This window comes from Brachyistius frenatus, unplaced genomic scaffold (genome assembly GCF_029030835.1).
Source record: "Brachyistius frenatus isolate BFR_SWC_R1_liver_20210118 unplaced genomic scaffold, ASM2903083v1 Contig_257, whole genome shotgun sequence".
NCBI lineage: Eukaryota > Metazoa > Chordata > Actinopteri > Embiotocidae > Brachyistius > Brachyistius frenatus.
In genome coordinates, this window is record NW_027210856.1 from 190,440 (window position 1) to 208,512 (window position 18,073).

At 39.1% G+C, this 18,073-nt stretch overlaps 1 protein-coding gene across 1 annotated transcript; it reads left to right on the forward strand.

Annotated features, from left to right (window-relative positions):
- The first annotated feature begins 9,895 nt into the window (after positions 1–9,895).
- Positions 9,896–11,814, forward strand: nkx2.1 (NK2 homeobox 1). Its single transcript, XM_069721107.1, has 2 exons — positions 9,896–10,388; positions 11,072–11,814. Exons 1-2 carry the CDS (start codon positions 10,022–10,024, stop codon positions 11,758–11,760), a joined length of 1,056 nt encoding a protein of 351 aa, XP_069577208.1. The 5' UTR covers positions 9,896–10,021; the 3' UTR covers positions 11,761–11,814.
- Positions 11,815–18,073: the final 6,259 nt, after the last annotated feature.

An 18,073-nucleotide genomic window follows, 5' to 3' on the forward strand; every position in this document is an offset into this window, starting at 1 on the left:
ATTTGGACATTTTACGTGTACACAATTTTTTAAATGCTGATCAGATTTTCTTTTACATGGCTTACTGGTGTAGCCTGTAGAATTTGTATTATCTGGCGAGATGATGTATTTTGTATTTTGTAATTTTTTTTTAAAAACTTTTTAAACATAATATTTGTATAAATAACTTGTTGAAGATACATGAGGTCCAGTAGGCTGCATTAGGCGGTGATAGAAGAGGAATGCTGTAGCAGCAGAGCCTAAAGTATGAAGGAAAAATAATGTCATTTGTTGTCTTCAAGGAGACTTTGTTTAAAAGTTTGAACTGTTTCAATTTGTGAACAAAATTAATAATAAAATCTCTCGTATTTTGTATACGGTTCACAGTGTAATGTGCTTTCTTGTTTTTAAATATAAACCAAAAAAGGATGCATATTACTGATGACAAAACTGATGAATGCACAAGTGAATATTTGAGCTTTTCTTCAAACTGAGATTTGAATGTCTCCCAAATTTATCTTTATCTGTTTGATGGTTTTAAGGTAAAATAACACATGCAGCCTATAAAATATATTTCATTTGCAGAATCGAAAATATGTAGCAGGTCATGACAGCGACCCTGCAGGCTTTTATAATGTTAAAATCCTAATTATGCACCCAAAAGCTCAGCAAACATCACTTCTAAAAAGGACTGGATTTGGTTAAGCAAACAGTAAACATTACAGCCTCTCTCACTACAGCACCCTGTTGTCCTGTCTGGGACCATGAGCTGCTTTTCACTTCTACAATTAACTTTTGTTATTCTGAGGAAAGTGGGCTAAATACTGCTATTAGCTTTATCTGGAAATCTTGGTGCGAGTGTACTGTAGGTTTGAAGAGCTTTTGATTGGAGGAATTAAAGGCAGATCATCAACTTTATTCGACCATAGTCTGCTATAAAATTGAACAGGTGTAAGTTATAGTTCAGATTTTTGTGGTCAAAAACCTAAAAAACAAAACAAAACAAAACAAAAAAACCTTTTTGTTGCTGATTTTATGTGTGCATTAATTCAGTTCAAACCTCCACAATCAAACTATACTTACACAAAGTGCGCTGATTATACTGTTAATTCTTGGATATTCCTAAATATACACGACTATTTTTTAAGTTGTAGAGTCACCTCGAGGAAGCATGTTCCCCTCCTGTTTAAATATATGTGAAAAATATGCCTCTGTGTTTAAAATCATGTCAGGTTGTCATCAGTGACGAGGGGGGGGTCTTCTGCTTTTACGCCCCTTATAATGTTGTTTGCTCGTCCTGTGACCCTGCAGCCCATCGTCCCTGTCACCTGGCCCTTTGTTCCCCTCACTGGGGCCACCTTGTATCACATATGGAGGGGACTGGCCGAACCCCTCAGCTCGCTGCATCTCCCCTTAAACGCTCTTTTTGTCTGGGTGTCTCCCCGTGAATGAACCATTGTCCCTCATCCAAAAGGGACCGAGACAAAATCTTTAGTGTTTCAATTCCCGTGATGTTTAATCAGTCCCTGCGACAAATTTATGAGGTTTAACTGCACAATGGTGTTTTAGAGCATCTTGGGGTTTAAGGGTGACAAAGACAGGCTTTTAGAGGTTGCCATTGGTTTTTTAAGTTGGTCAGAGGAATTGTCTGCAAAGGATGGGCTTGTATTAGCCTGCCCATCCTATAGTTTTACTCACTGGCCTTCTCTGGGGCCCCTTTTTTAGGAGAGATATAAGGCCCACGTAAACTAGGCCACAGGAGGAGTTCTGTTAAGTTGTTGCAAATAATGTTTTCATACAAATCAATGTTAACTGCCATCCGGTTGAAACGTTGACTCTTCTTTTCACATTTTTTGCAAGAAATAATTTTTCCCTGATAGAAACCCATATAAATCCTTAATATTGTTTTACTGGACATCGGTTTGCTCCTCTTTGCCCATCTGTGAAGAGTATGATTGGCTAAAACCTTGCAGTATACGCCATAAAGATATAAATCGTTTACAGACTTAAAACTCTCTCTTTGTCTTGACTCGACATTTGAGTGTTTGGGTGACTTTCTAAATCTCTGTCTTTGAAAATCAAAGTCCCCTGTTGTTTTGTCTGCACAGGTTTAAACAAAGACTACAGCAGCCTCATAGCCTACTTTTATTCTGTACTTGTGGAGTTTAAAAAAAACACGTCAGGTTTTAGATATGTTGGTTATATGGGGAGTAAGAATGATGGTGAAGCAACACAAACAGAAGAACACGGGCTCCGCCGAGAAAAGGTGCCGGATTCAATCCCTGGCGAGGTCCATTTTGTGTGTAGTATGTAGCCAATATATGAAATCAAAAGTCATTAAAGTCATTAAAAATATTGGAAAAAAAAAAAGTCATGTCGTCAAAAATATGGAAAAAAGTCGTACAATAGCGTGTTTTTCTGTGAAGGTTGCATGTTCTTGCATATATCATGACTTTTTGTCATATTTTGGAAACCATGCTAATGCATGACTTTTTCTTTTACATTTTGGACTACATGCATGACAATAATACTTGACTTTTTTGCCTATATTTTGGATGAAATACTGCAGTGTGACTTATTTTTGATATTATGACTTCTTTTGCAAGAACATAAGACGATAACGGTAACAACTGCACTAGTGTGCTGTAATGCTAAAGTATGACCTTTTTTCACGTTTTGGATGACATGCTATAGTATGACTTTTTTATACATATTTTGGACGACAGTATGACTATTTTTTTCATCTTTCAGACGATATGCTATAGCGTGACTTTTTTTTCATATTTCGGACGACATGCTATAGGTATGACTTTCGTTCAAATTTTGGCAGGCAACACAATAGTGCAGTTGTCAGCGTTGTCGTCTCACAGTCTAAAGGTCCGTGGTTCGATCCCTGCCTGGGACTTTCTATGTGGAATTTGCATGTTCCTGCATAAATAATAAATAAGAGTAAAATATGTTGTCCAAAATATGGATGACTAACTTATGCATGTTATCATGCATGTAGTCCATGATGTAAAACAAACATCATGTAGTCGTAAATGTGACTAAGTCACACTCCAGGCAAGAACATGCAATCCTCCACAGACAGAGTTCCAAGCCCCTGATCGAACCCAGTACTTCCTGATTGTGAGATGACAACGCTAGCAACTGTAAAATTGTGCTGCTTTTATTGCATGTTTGTCTGACTTCTATGACTTCTAAACATTTTATTGAAGAAAGCACAGTGGTGCAGTGGTTAGTGTTGTTACCTCCCAGTCAAAAAGTTCCAGGTTCAATTCTTGCCCTTGACATGGATTTTCATCGGTCATCCTTTCCAAGGGGAGTCTCGAACCTGGAACCATTGGAGTGGGAGGCTACGGTGCCAACCACTACACCGCTGATCCTTCTAACATAACAACTTTAAAAGTCATATAAGTCAGACAAACATGCAGTAAAATGGTCATGGGGAAGCTTCAGACTGGGAGGTAACAATGCCAATCACTGCACTGTTGAGCCCTGTTCCAAACCATGTTTAAAAGTCATATAAGTCAGACAAGCATGCAATAAAGGCAGCAAAATGGTTAAGGCCGAGTCTCGAACCTGTAACCTTCTGACTGGGAGGCAAAAATGCCAACCACTGCACCATTGATTCCAGAAGATGTTCAAAAGTCATGTAAGTCATTGTCTGACTTACAATAGAAAGTCCCAGGAGTGATTTGAACCGGGGACCTTTAGACTGCGCAATTACAAGGCTGACAACTGCACTATTGTGCTGCCTTTAACAACTTGAACGAAAGTCATACTTATAGCATGTGACTTTTCATATTTCGGACGACATGCTATAGCATGACTTTTTTTCATATCTCGGACGACATGCTATGGTATGACTTTTTGATCATATTTCGGACGACATGCTATAGCATGAATTTTTTTCATATTTTGGACGACATGCTACTTCCGTTTAACTTTTTGCAGGCAACACAATAGTGCAGTTGTCAGCGTTATTGTCTCAGTCTAAAGGTCCGCAGTTCGATACCCGCCTGGGACTTTCTATATGGAATTTGCATGTTCCTGCATAACTAATAACCTAAAAGTAAAATATGGATGACAAACTTATGCATGTTGTCAATCATGTAATGCATGAAATCATGCATAAAATATAAATGTCGTAAATGTGACAAAGTCACACTCCAAGCAAGAACATGCAATCCTCCACAGACAGAGTTCCATGCCCTCTATCGAACCCAGTACTTCCTGATTGTGAGATGACAACTCTAGCAACTGCAAAATTGTGCTGCCATTATTGGATGGTTGTCTGACTTCTAAACATTTTATTGAAGAAAGCACAGTGGTTGGTGTTGTTACTGCCCAGTCCAAAGGTTCGAGGTTCAATTCTTGCCCTTGACATGGCCTTTCATCTGTCATCCTTTCCGGGGGAGTCTTGAACCTGGAACCTTCTGACTGGGAGTCAGCAATGCCAACCACTACACCATTGATCCCTCTTCCAAAGCATGTTTAAAAGTCATGTAAGTCAGACAATGACTTACAACAGAAAGTCCCAGGAGTGATTTGAACCGGGGACCTTTAGACTGCGCGATGACAAGGCTGACAACTGCACTATTGTGCTGCCTTCGATAACTTGAATGAAAGTCATACTTATAGCATGTCGTCCAAAGTATGACTTTTTTTTTTCATATTTCAGACGACATGCTATAGTATGACTTTTTTTCATATTTTGGACAACATGCTATAGTATGACTTCCGTTGATATTTTGGCAGGCAACACAATAGTGCAGTTGTCAGCGTTGTCGTCTCACAGTCTAAAGGTCTGTATTTCGATAACCGCCTGAGACTTTCTAAGTGGAATTTGCATGTTTCTGCATAACTAATAACCTAAAAGTCCAAAATATGGACGACAAACTCATGCACGTAGTCAATGTTGTCCAAAATGTGAAAAAAGTCATACTATAGCAGGTCATCCGAAATATGAAAAAAGTCATACTATAGCATGTCGTCCCTAATATGAAAAAAAAAGTCATACTATAGCATGTCGTCCAAAATAAAAAAAAAAAAGGTCATACTAGAGCATGTTGTTCAAAATGTGAAATAAAGTGGACAGACTTGGATCTTCATTAGGTCATAATGTTTAAATAAATGCAAAACACTGATATTTATACATCATGCTGACAAGTTCTTTGATGACAGGTGTGCTTAATGGTTATCCAAACAGTCCGGTGCGTCAAACATCCGAGAACAATTTCTTAAAGGAAGAAAACCTTTGCCAGTATCTCATTATCAGCCCGAATAAAAAGACAGTCATATCAGATGCAGTAATGCCATAAAAGGTAGAAATCCTATCGTGAAAATCTGCAACAAAAACATTTGGAGACATTTGAAAACCATATTCAACACTGACTTACACCGGATTGAGCATCATTTGATGGCAATGACCCATGTCTCTTAAGACAAATGATATCTAACTTGCTGTAAGTAAAAGTAGCAAGAGTGCACTGTAAAGATACTCCAGTACAAGTAAAGTCAACTACCACAATCAGGAAGTAAAAGCATTAAAGTATCATCCTAAAAATTACTCAAAGCATAAAAAGCAATGCAGTAGCCTAATTATAATACTGAATTATTAGTCATGACAAGATGGCGCTAATTTTGACATTATGTATCTAATGAGTGTTTCATTTATAATGGGTTTATCGTATCTTACAACCTAATATGTTTTTGTCAAATATTGATTAGCAAAGGAACTACAAACTATACCTGTGAAATAAATGTATTAAATAAAAAGAAACCATATTTTCCTCTGTTGAGCAGAAGTTTGAAGTAGAATAACACAGAAATACTCTAGTACAGTACAACTACCGCAAAACTGTATTTAAGTAAGTACTTGGACATATGTACTGTACTGTTACCGTTATGTTTTGCACCACTGCCGGAGCCTGTGTATCACATTTTATTTTTAAACATATTGTGGTGCTGAGCAAGCGAACTGCATCTCGTGATAAACTTTAAAGTCTGATCTCGTTTTGAACGGTATAATCAGCTTTTAAGGACATGTTTGTTGTGAATTTGGAAACCTCTGATTGAAACTAATGGTTGATGTAACAGTCACAACATTTTAAATCTGTGCAGCTTTTAATATTCATAAAATCTGTGTTTTACTGACCTCAAAATATGTTTAATCACATTTGATGACCCACATTAAGGTAGAAGTTTAATTCACTGGTATTTTTTCAGTAATTGAAACTGGCTGCTGTATTAATATGCAGTGAATTGTCTCACCCTCTGTTGAGTGTGAAGAGGTTTGTGACACAACTCTACACTAGATGGCGGAGTAACACACCGTATCATTTTGAAAACCGTCTCACTCGCCTGGTGAAGGAAATGTCACCAAAGGGTGCGTTTAGGTACTTGCATGAGGAGAGCCGCTCATCCACCAGGGGCCGTGCTTCACTGAAAAACGCCACGATGTGCTCTCCTGCGTTCCCCTTGCAGCTGCTGAATGGGTGCAGAAATACGGCTGCCCGCATAGTGGCGTAATTACGGCTACGTGGCGTGACGTCATGCGCCAGGATTTGCTCAAAGGTTGCGTGGCAGGGCTCCAAAAGTCTCTCGTTCTGTATTTAGACCATGTCAGATAGATTTTGAAACGTGTACAACTCTTTCAGGCTCCTGTACTATATGTGATGATTGGATAAATGATTAGGGATTATTTTTCACAAGTAACGTCATAAATTCACATTTCAAAGCTGTAAGAAAGACGAAGAAATGACTCATGAAGTCATCATCGGTTGACGTCACATGTGAGGTGGTGAAGCAAAGTTTTAACTTGGTCTCTCTCCTCCGTAAACCCACGCTTGTCTTCTATTTGGTATGCAGCTTGTTTCCTGGTAGCACCAGGGTTGATAACTATCTTAGAGGAAAACAGGAAAAATGTAGAGAAAGTTTTAATGCAAAACAAAAAACAAAACAAAAAATCTTTAGGGGAGCAAATATTGTCAAAGCAAGGCAGGCAGTTATTAATATCCCCACTGCGGGCAGTTTGTTATTTTAATGGGGATACAGTGTTTGTGTCATAAATCCATAGTTAAGAAAACTAACAGAAGTGGACCAAACTTTATACGATTTTTTTTTTTAATGCAAAATAGTCAAAATTTAGGAACATACAGATCTACACTTTGTTATTTTATATTCCCTTGGAATTGAAATAAAGTTAGGGATTGTCTTGATATTTTTATAGATACATTTGGGATACCTTTGTGGTTATAAAGTGACGTTTTTTTTTACATTTGATGGTCATAGAGTCTAGTAATATTCTTATAACATTCATATAGAAGTGCATTTAATCAATATGTTATACTCATATGTCTCTTTGTATCCCTATGAATATGTGGACAATTTGCCTATCTTTAAAAATAAAATAAAAAGTTTTTTTTTTAGTTTTTTTTTTTTAAACAACAACAGTAAGTCCTTTTAACTTTTTTATTGAGCACCTTTCTATTTCCTCGTCTGAAGTTGCTCTCTGGATTATATCATGCTCCAATCAGTTCATAAACAACGACGTGAAGCCTCGATAACAAAGGCTCGGTAGCCTCATACCCGCCACTTCAAAGTGTCCTCATTATTCTGAGGAATTAGCCGGAACATTTGGACTAATTGCTGCTAATTGGCCGTAATAGCGGTGTGCCAGAACAGGGTAAAGGTACTGATTTAGATGATTAAGAATGTCTTGAAAAATTCCGTAATTAAGGAACGCATAAGCAAGATTTACCTGGGATGCAGACAGATGCTGTAATTTTAATTGCCTGCGTTTATATGGCCTGCGAATTACGCACCCCCACCTCGGCTATCAACCAAACAATTTATTTCAGCTGTAATATTTAGCCTTGTACTATATGGTAATATTGCTTCATTAGCGATAATTGTAAGGTAAAGGGAAGATATGGGTTGTTGTGATGTGCACGGTGCACAGGGCTCTGCAAATTGGACCGGCGCACTGAAAATAGAACGCAAGATGACGGCGCAAGAAACACGCGGGCACCCGTAAAGCACACAGCCCTGAAAGGCAGTGAAATAGAGAACCGCCGCTGGTGATCCCCGTGACCAACTGTCAGTGATCTGCATGTCACTGCAGCCGACACACTCCCACTGCTGCTGAGCCTGCGTGGCTCCAGTTGGGCACCTTGTTGCTCTTGACTTGCGCCATCATAGCTACGAGAAAAAGCTGCAAAAAGTAACCCCCCCCCCCCCCAAAAAAAAAAATTAATACAAAATAAATAAATAAACAATTACAGTTGTACATTACAATAAAATAAATAAATAAATAAATAAAAAACACAAAGGCAATGTGAGGACTGAGAGTGCATGGGCTGCCACCAGAAGACGCTGTGTTTCTTTAATTCCTGTAGGCTATAAGGTGAAAGCGGTTCAACCTGCAGGCGCAGACCTCTGTGGCATCTGCTGCTGCTGCTGCTGCTGCTGCTGGACTGACGTTAGATCTCAAATTATTTGTGTCTTGTCCGGCACGATCCTGACATCCACAGACTGTGTAAGTTCGAAGTTACTACATCGATGCTAATTCACTGCTTAATGTGATGATGTTGTACGACTGTAATTTTTGTTGCTGTAAAGCAGAAGACAGGATACATGAATAGTCGAAGACGGACCTGTGGTTATGGCTTTATACTAAATTATTGACTACCGTACAATAAAATACGATTATTAAACCAAGCTAAATCCGCTGGTAATAGTGATAATAGCTATAATTTAAGTAAAAACCCAGTAATAATAGTAATAATAATAATAATAATAATAATAGATCTAATATCATTTCACATATTTTTTTCCCCCTAAAACAATAAGGCTATTTTAATCCCTACTTATGGGTTAAATGTGCAGAGAAAGGCACCAAAGGCACCAAAAACACCATTTCTTGACTTTAAAAGCTGCTTGGAAAAAGGACAAAATCTTTTCTCGTGCATCTGCGTCAAAATTTTACAAATGAGATATGATTGAGTTAAACTGTAATGGCTCCTCGAGCATTAAGGCAAGATGCTACTGAGGGCTACCTGGCGTTGTGCTGCAGGAGGGTAGCTACTTGAACGCCGTTAACTTCACATGAGAGCCTCTCCTACTCCAGACTCTATTTCTTTTTTTTTTCTTCTTCCCTGGGTCTCAGGCGAGTGTGTGCATCTGAATTTAGGTAACACGCTGTTTGCGTCCAACGATATCAAAAGAAAAGAAAGAAGAAAAAAAAAATCCGAGGGGGTTAATCATTTACGCAGCCACTTAACACGCGGATGTGTATTTATTTACTTATCAGTATCAGTCATTTTCCCTCCCCGCAAGTGCACTTTTGCATGTCTGAGTACGATAAGGCATAACACAAACAATCCCGCAATCACTGGAGGCCTCTCATGGCCATTAAAAGTCAGTAGTTCAACCGCGGAGTGGTTCTCCAACTCTCAAGTCCATATAGGGCTCCTTTCATCAAGAGGCCCTCGTAAACATCACTACAGTTAATAAAGTGTATTGTGGTCACTGCAATCCCAAGGTGCAGCCGCGTGGTTATCATCGGCAGCAACAAGTCCCGAACTCCAAATGCAAGCAGCTGCAGCGCGCTCGGACACCGCCTGCAGCCGGCCGGGATGAACATTTACGATCATGTACAGCGCTTATGTTATTGTTAGTGGGAGGGGAGCACATGTCTTGTATGTGAAATTACGCTCGGAAAAAAGGAGGCTAGAACTGTTTTGTATTGTTGCCGATGCCCCGCCTCTGATGGTAGCCTTAAACCTGGCACCCAGCTAAAACAAACCAAAGCCAGCACCGAGCTCCCACTCAATCCAATTAAGGCGGACTTGAGGCGCTCTCCTACGTGTTCATCTACCAGGATCGACGTTGAGACAACAGGAACCAGAGGGGCTTTGGCCAAAAAAAAAAAAAAAAAAAAAAAAAAAAAAAAAAAAAAAAAAAAGGAAAAAAAAAAAAAAAGAGAGAAGGAGAGATTGCCTTGCCTTCTAATTTCTCCCTCTCCAGCCCCAGAACAATGTCGATGAGCCCTAAGCATACGACTCCTTTTTCTGTTTCCGATATCTTGAGTCCCCTTGAGGAGAGCTATAAGAAAGTAAGTATGGAGAATAACAACTTGGGGGCACCTCTCACTTCTTACCGGCAACCGCAGGTCTCTCAGGCGGCGATGCAGCAGCACCACATGGGCCATAATGGGACTGTGTCTGCGGCTTACCACATGACTGCGGCAGGTGTTTCTCAGCTGTCACACACTGCCATGGGGGGTTACTGTAACGGCAACCTGGGCAACATGGGCGACCTTCCGTCCTACCAGGACGGCATGAGGGGCAGCGCCACGGCCACCGGCTGGTACGGAGCCAACCCAGACCCGCGTTTCTCCACCAGTGAGTATTCTCTACCTGTACTCCGACTGCAGTTCTGAGTTATCGCAGTGTGCTGAAATCCAGGGTTTATGGACACGTTCGGTGATCCGTGTTTGTATACTCGCTGCCTTGTTTCTGTCTCCTCTGCGCTTTTGTGCGCAAAGTAGGCTCTCTGCAAATTAGATTTCCTTATTCTTATAATTAAGAGGGGCAGAAATTACGCAAAATCTCCACGTCTACGGAGTGCAACATCTGGAGAAAGTCTGACGATAGGAGCACGGGAGAATTAATTCTAATCTTTGAGCAAATAAATCTAATTTATTAACCTTTTTTTTTTTTTACTTTTATCATATTCATCCAATAACTATGCTGTAAATTATGAACTGGTGCTAATAAATTCAGTCGATGCAGGTTATGAATATGGGCTTCGACACGTATTGTGTGTTTGTATTTAAGGGTACCTGCTTCAGATGTTTGCCAAAATGCAGATAATGTTGAGTTGCACTTTTTGGGCCATTGAAATAATTATTAGTTTTAATGTCATAGATGGATTAACAGGATTAATAACACACAGCGATATCCAAATTTAACGCGAATTTTTCTACACAAAGAGAATCATTTTTCTCCATGTGACACTTGTTGCATGTTGTTCCAAGTCAAATCAGTGTTTCGCTGAAATTATTATTTTTTTTTTTTTCTCGCAGTTTCTCGCTTCATGGGCTCATCGTCGGGTATGAACATGGGCAGCATGGGCAGCCTCGGCTCCCTGGCAGACGTGGGTAAAGGCATGGGCTCTCTGTCCAGCACCCCGAGGAGAAAGAGGCGAGTGCTGTTCTCCCAAGCTCAGGTCTACGAGCTGGAGCGACGCTTCAAGCAGCAGAAATACCTGTCGGCCCCGGAGAGGGAACACCTGGCAAGTATGATCCACCTCACCCCGACCCAGGTGAAAATCTGGTTCCAGAATCACCGGTATAAGATGAAGAGGCAAGCGAAAGACAAAGTGTCCCAGCAGCAGATGCAGCAGGAGAGCGGCTCCTGCCAGCAGCAGCAGCAGCAGCAGCAGCAGCAGTCCCCGCGGAGGGTGGCCGTGCCGGTGCTGGTGAAGGACGGGAAGCCGTGCCAAGGCAGCGGCCACACGCCCACATCCTCCGCGCAGACACACCACCAGCAAGGGGGCAACGTCATGATCATGTCCAACAACACGTCCGGCCTCGGCCAGCACCAGAGCCAGCAGGTGGGAAGCACGGGTCACTCTCCAGACTTGGCGCCGCACTCCGCCAGTCCGCCCTCACTGCAGAGCCAAGTGGCCGGCCTCTCCCACCTCAACTCCCCCGGCGCAGAGTACGGCTCGGCCTTGCAGTGTTCAGCCCTGTTATACGGCAGGACGTGGTGACAAGAGGCGCCGGCTATGATTTAAAATCTTCTTCTATTTAAAGAGAGAGAGAGAGAGAGAAAAAAGAAGACATTTTCTGTCAAGACTCGAGAAGTTTCCACTGTAAATGTGCGCATTTTGAACAAGAAATCGATGCAGCTCTTCTTCAATTTTAGCTTTTTTGAAAGGAACTGTGACTCCTGTGGAAGAAACACGTGTCCAGAAACTGCGGATGTGAAAGTCTTGGGATTTATTTATGTAAATTATATTGAGAAAAAAAACAAAACAGAAGAATCAGCAGTCAAATAGACCGCTAGTTGGGGAAAACTGACGCAAATAGACTGCAGGACTGCTGTATGACGGGTGCTGTGAAATTCCACTCCACTCCACAAACACACGTGACGACTCTGATTTATAATAGAATGTAATGTAAGCCGTAGATCTAGCTTGTATATTTCTGTAAGAGGTTTGAATTTTAGCGATTTGTTGTACAAAGTTTTTGACGCTATTGCCGGTTTGTTGTCGTTTCATTGGTATTTGTACGTTTTATTTCTTTGTAACTTATATAGATATTTGACTTACTACAAAACAGTCCTATTAATAAATTATGGAAACAAGACAGTTAAACTTTTTTTTTTTTGTGAAAAATGTCAATACTTCCGGTTTTAAATGGCGAAAATATTTCCTTTAAAAAAAAATATAGTCCTAAACTTATTATTATTTTTACTATTATTATGTAACAAAAAAAACAACAAAAAAAAGTCATCTGAAGGACCAACTGCACTCAAAGTTGTCTTAGATTTGTCAAAGTGACAAAACTAAATACTAAATCAACACTCAACTTCTATTCTGACAATAACGGGGCCAGTTTTATTTTATTTTCTGACAAATCGCATACCGCCCAAGGCTTATCGTCTCAAGACTGCAGCTCACACAAGCATGCCCTGCAGAGTAAACCGAGCCTTTATGTGCTCTTTCTTTTCTCTTTCTGTATGCGTGTTTTCTCTCCGCGTGAGTCAGAAAGGTGAGGTCTCTCTCGCAGCTCCCAACATCAAACACGAACGCTGCTCAAAGGGGCAGCTTATCAATGAAATCCCTGACCAAACAGCGCGGTTGGGGCGATTCTTCTCAAATGACCAGGCGAGGCGAAGTGTCGGCGCGGGGCGATCAGCTGCTTCATCAATAATCAATCTGGAATTGAAAAGGAAACGGCAAATGTTTTTTTATTTGATGATTTTTTTTTTTTTTAATATAAATCAGGCGTCAGTCACAAATCTGTCTCCACAAACATTTCTTTTTAAATTAGACTGTCGGCTCTTGGTAGGCCGAATAAAACCAGTAATTATATAATTATAGTAATTGATTTTTCTTTAGGTGTTGGTGAGGTAAATAGAGACTATAATAACCAGTAGAGACTATTCTCCCGCCGCCTAATAGACTTGTAGGTCTTAAACAGTAAACAATGTGGTTGCCAAGCGACGCATGTAACGATAGGTGATTTTCGTTTACGGCAGAAATAAGTTGTTTTCGATTCAGTGCTGTCGCATGTCATTTAGCTGTAATTTAAAATACCTTCAGTTTGGATAAGATACTATCCCGCGTGACTGAAAAATATTGTGGCATAAAGGCATTTCCTTTTTTTTTTTTTTTTTTTTTTTTATCCTTCAGCCTTTTTGGTTTCAGCTTCAGCTGCCTTTTCATTTCTAAAATAATAAATATTTGCATGCTTTAGGTGAAGATTTGAAGTAGACTATATAGGCTAAATATTTTTAAAAAATAAAAATCCCCTGGAAATGGATGCTTTTGTCTTGAGATGAATGACCATCTCTGTGCATGGCCCAGTTTAGTAAATTTACTCTCCATTGACAGGCACTGTGGGCTTTCCATTGCATGATTTTGTGGCTTCTGTAGTTTTAATTGAGGACTAAAATCAGCTCCTTAATCCGCCAACCTAAAGTCTAGCTAATCAACTTTCCCAAAAAGGAAGTTACAAAGCTGCTTACGTTTGTTGTATGTGATTGAAAAACATTATCACTCACATGCAGCTACATTAACTCTGCAGGCCTATTCCGCACCTGTTACCCTACAATGCACATGATGTCTTTAATATGGCATCACTGCGGTTGATAGAAGGGATTCTTTTATTATCTTCTCTTCTGTTTCCTGGTGTTTACAGTATCCAGCAGTATGAATTTTAAGCTACAATTAACATGCTGTATCATGTGTGATTGCACCAGAAGTCATATTTATCTGTCTAAAAGCCTTTAAATGTTCCCCTTTTTTAATACGAACCTATCAGAACCCTGCAGAGTACGGCAGTACGTTTTGGCTCAAAGAATGTAAACAGACTTTTCTACAATTAATAATATTTGACAATTAACTTTATTTAACAAATATAATTAAGGATGTGATTTTCATAGAATTACGAAACAAAATTTACATTCGCCTCTTTTCTAACTTGAATGTATCAGTTTAATCCCCAGGCAGCCCCTAAAAAAAAAAAAAAAAAAAGAGCCCTTTTGGGAACTTTTAAGTGAAATCGTACCAGCAGAAACTATCTTCTATTTAGGTGTTTTGCAGGGCAGGTTTTGTTCGGGAGAGAAGTGAGAACTTTGGGATTACATTAACATGTCTTTGGCATGGTGTGTGGTCTTTGTGTGGAGCTTGTAGCTGTTGAAAATGACTTGTTGGAAGCGTGTGTGCTCTCATCGCTCTCTTTTGTAGAAACCCACAGTGCAACTCCCCAAGTCCTCTTGGCTTTATGGTGGGCTGTCTCCATGAACCCCAAGCAATTAGTCTGTAATCTCAAGGTAATCATATTTGAGTTAGTGACGAGCTGGTGAATTTTATTCGCCTGTTAAGCACCCAGGAATTCTGTGTATCAGGAGTATGTAGGTAGAATTGACTTTAAAGTTTGAGAGGTTTTCAAAATTAAAATTGAGGCTGCGTGTCAGTCGTTTTCAATTTGCATTATTTTTTCTCACAAATGATAAATTGGTTAGTTTCCTGTGCACGTTTATTGTTTTAGTAAAAATTGTGGAGTAAATATTGAAATCGCAGTTGAGGAAGCTAAATGGGCCTCTTAAGATATAGATCTCTTTTTGAATCACTTAAATATTTTTGCAGGGGAATTTGTATCCAGACTCTTGTTGCAGCATTAATGGGTTGATGCAAAACAAAAGCCCCACAGATCTCAAACCTCAACTTGTGAGAATGACTAAGACTGTAATCATAAGCCTATATTTGAAACAGGGAATATGAGCATTATCCAATCAGATACTAAATGCTGAAAATACAAAGTGCACATTGAAAAACAGATCTGCAACCAATTAACATAACACATTTGTTGATTTTGTTAATTTGTGTGTGAATTCTTACATACATCTGATGAATATGTGAGGATGTGAAAGGACATGCGCAATATTAATGCTGCAATATGGCTTGTTAGCATGTAAAAACAACTAATATAAATAGAACAAACCCTTTAAAAAAAAAACTACTTTCAGAGCAGCCTCTGATAATTTTCAAAAAACATGTTTTTGTGTGTCTTTCTAAAGTTTTTTTCTGATAAACATGCAAGGGGCTGACTTGGGTGCTGTCCACGGTGCTGAAATAAAATAGCACAAAGACAAGCATCACTAAAGTATGAGATGTGTTTTCATTTCATAATAGCCCTTTGTAGATTTTAATAAAAAAAAAATAAAAAAAATAGCTGGATGCACTTTCTTCTTTTAAAACACAGCTCCTCTCGTCCTTCTTTCTTAAGTTCCTAAACATTTCATTGCAGCAGGCCTGAGCATTCATGTGCATTACAAATAGGACAATTACACAGAAACTGCAATCACCCCCTTTGGTAAATGTTATTGTGAGCCAGCAGCAAAAATCTTTAATTGTCCTGCGTTTATCTGGTTCTTCAAGCTATTGTGCAAAGAGCACAAACGAGGGTCATTTGTGAACTGAAATACTTTGCATGCAAAGCGGAGCACAAGATGCTGTAATACTTGACCTTTCAGCATAATTGTTGCAGGCATGAAATGCAGCATTCAGAGCTCGCTGAGTGGAGTCTTTTCTCTCTCCCTCCCTCTGATGAACAGAGTGCATTTTATACATCTTCTGTGTTCATTTGTCTTTGTTTCTTTTGAAGAAAATTTCTCTGGGACTCACTGCAATTTCTCCTCTTTTTAATAATGCTGTATGGGCGGAAGAAAAACCCCGGCACAAATCACACGATTTTTCAATTGAATACTGAATGGACTTCATACTCAGTCTAAAATGCCAGAGAACTTGCAAATAGATGTGCTTGTGATTTTTGACATGAAGGTCTTTATAGTGGAGAGCAGGGGTTCAAAGTCTGACTCGAGGACACAACAGGAGGACAGACTTTCAGAGGTTTAACTTTGATACCTTTAGACTGGATGTTATCACTGAGCCCTACTGTTGCAACTGTAAGATATAAAGGAAGAAAATCTCCTGAAATTGTATTACTATTTAAATGAATATATACAGTGCCTTCAGGGACCACAATGACCCAGAAAAGGTCTATTGAACTTATTAATGAATAACTGATTATGTATTTGTGACCTGTGCTGCAGGATCACCTCAGATTGCAGAAGAAAAAAAAACCAAACTTCTAAACTGCAGAAAATACTAAACTCAAAATAAGAGGAAGACAAATGAGTAAGTTTCCAAGACAGACATAAATATTTTGAATGATGTTAGTAAAAGCAATTGACAGTGGAGTGTGCAGGATTGTTATAAACGTAAATAGAAGAAAAATTTTGCATAAGAAACGGATTTTTCTAAATATTTGTTTTCCATTATTGACTGGTACTTTCATTTGGTATTAAATTGGAAGATTTAGTTGGGCATATAGGTAGCACACCTGCTTCTAACAATGTTGCCCAGCACGTACCTCTATTTGATGCTAGTTTTTGAGTCAACCCAAACATTTAAAATCACAAACAATTGTTTGGAAGAACCGTATTTAGTGACCTGCTCGTCTACTCCTGTTTTAAAAGAAAGAGATGTGTTTTCTAATTATTTGAACAAACCTTCTAGACCTTGTTTCATCTTGCTCTACATACAATGAATTTGTTCATTAAGATAATAGGTTTTATAAACAGAGTATCATCTGCATAGAAGTTAAATTTACAGTGAAACAGACATTAAAATGTCTTTATAGCTTCAGCAGTGTGTGGAACAGCACGTAGATGGGGCAGAGAGGGATTTAAATCCCTCTAAGCGTGACTGAATCGCTTAAAGGTGGCCATAGAATAGCAATCACCGCATGATGAGGAGTTATGTAAAGATATAGACCTGCAAAGGAGTGCTAACCTTCACACCCACCACCCTTATCCATGCAAGGTCCAAACACCAGCACACACCCACAAATTAATCGTGTTACAGTAGACAAGTTTATTTGTTTGGCTTTAACATCATCAATGACATAATTACTCAAAGTGAAAGAGAAGTCTGTTACATTTACAGAGTAACATGTTGTTCATAATATGGCAAATTGTAAGCGTGATGCATCAAATCAAACATTATTTATGCGCAAAAATAAATAGGCGAGGCTGCGCATGGCAGTCATGCTCAAAACTTTTCAGTCAGTTTCTAAGCTCTCCACATCCAAACTAATGAAGGACTTTCCTAGCTGTGTCCAGTAAGCTAATGCATGTGCGTATAATGTATATCGCCCTCTTTCAGTTCAGCGTTGTCTTATTTTTGTCTTTACAAGACCCAGGTTAGGTTTCAGATTAAGGTATTTAAGATTTTTTTTTTAAACTAATTCATCCACTTAACTCTTTAAAAAAGGAAAACAAATCGAAATAATACACCTACAAAAAAGATGTTAAGTTTTAGTTTAATCCAAATATGAAATCTATTCACATTTTTTTTCCAACTTTCGAAAGTTGGGGTTTGTGTTTTTCAGATTTTCCCACCAGTCCCACCATGAGTTTATTTCATAATTGCATCCTGTAAACACTGCAAGGCTACCTCGGGGTGTAAACTTGTCATTACCTCCAAAAAACAACCTCATTTATTTGTTTTTAATTCTACAAACACTTATCAATCCCAGTCTCATGACATGTTACACGCTAGTTTTATTGGCAGTTCTTTCAAATTCTCCAAACTTTCAAAAGTGTCGTGTCTTTGGTGTTCATCCAACACAAACATTTATTTGTTTCCTGTCTCCGCAAACTCGTACACGTATTCAAAGGTTAGTTAAGATTTCTATAAAAATCTTGATTAGAAATAGGCTAGTTGAGCCTACAAATCTTGGGCTAAAACCTGAATACGGTGCTGTGTTGAAGGTCCTCGTCAGGACAGAAAT

Excerpts from the sequence above, each read along its gene's own strand:
- nkx2.1 (XM_069721107.1), top strand. The coding sequence starts at position 10,022 with ATGTCGATGAGCCCTAAGCATACGACTCCTTTTTCTGTTTCCGATATC. Across the intron at positions 10,389-11,071 it reads AGACCCGCGTTTCTCCACCA|TTTCTCGCTTCATGGGCTCA; the intron begins GTGAGTATTCTC and ends TTTTTCTCGCAG.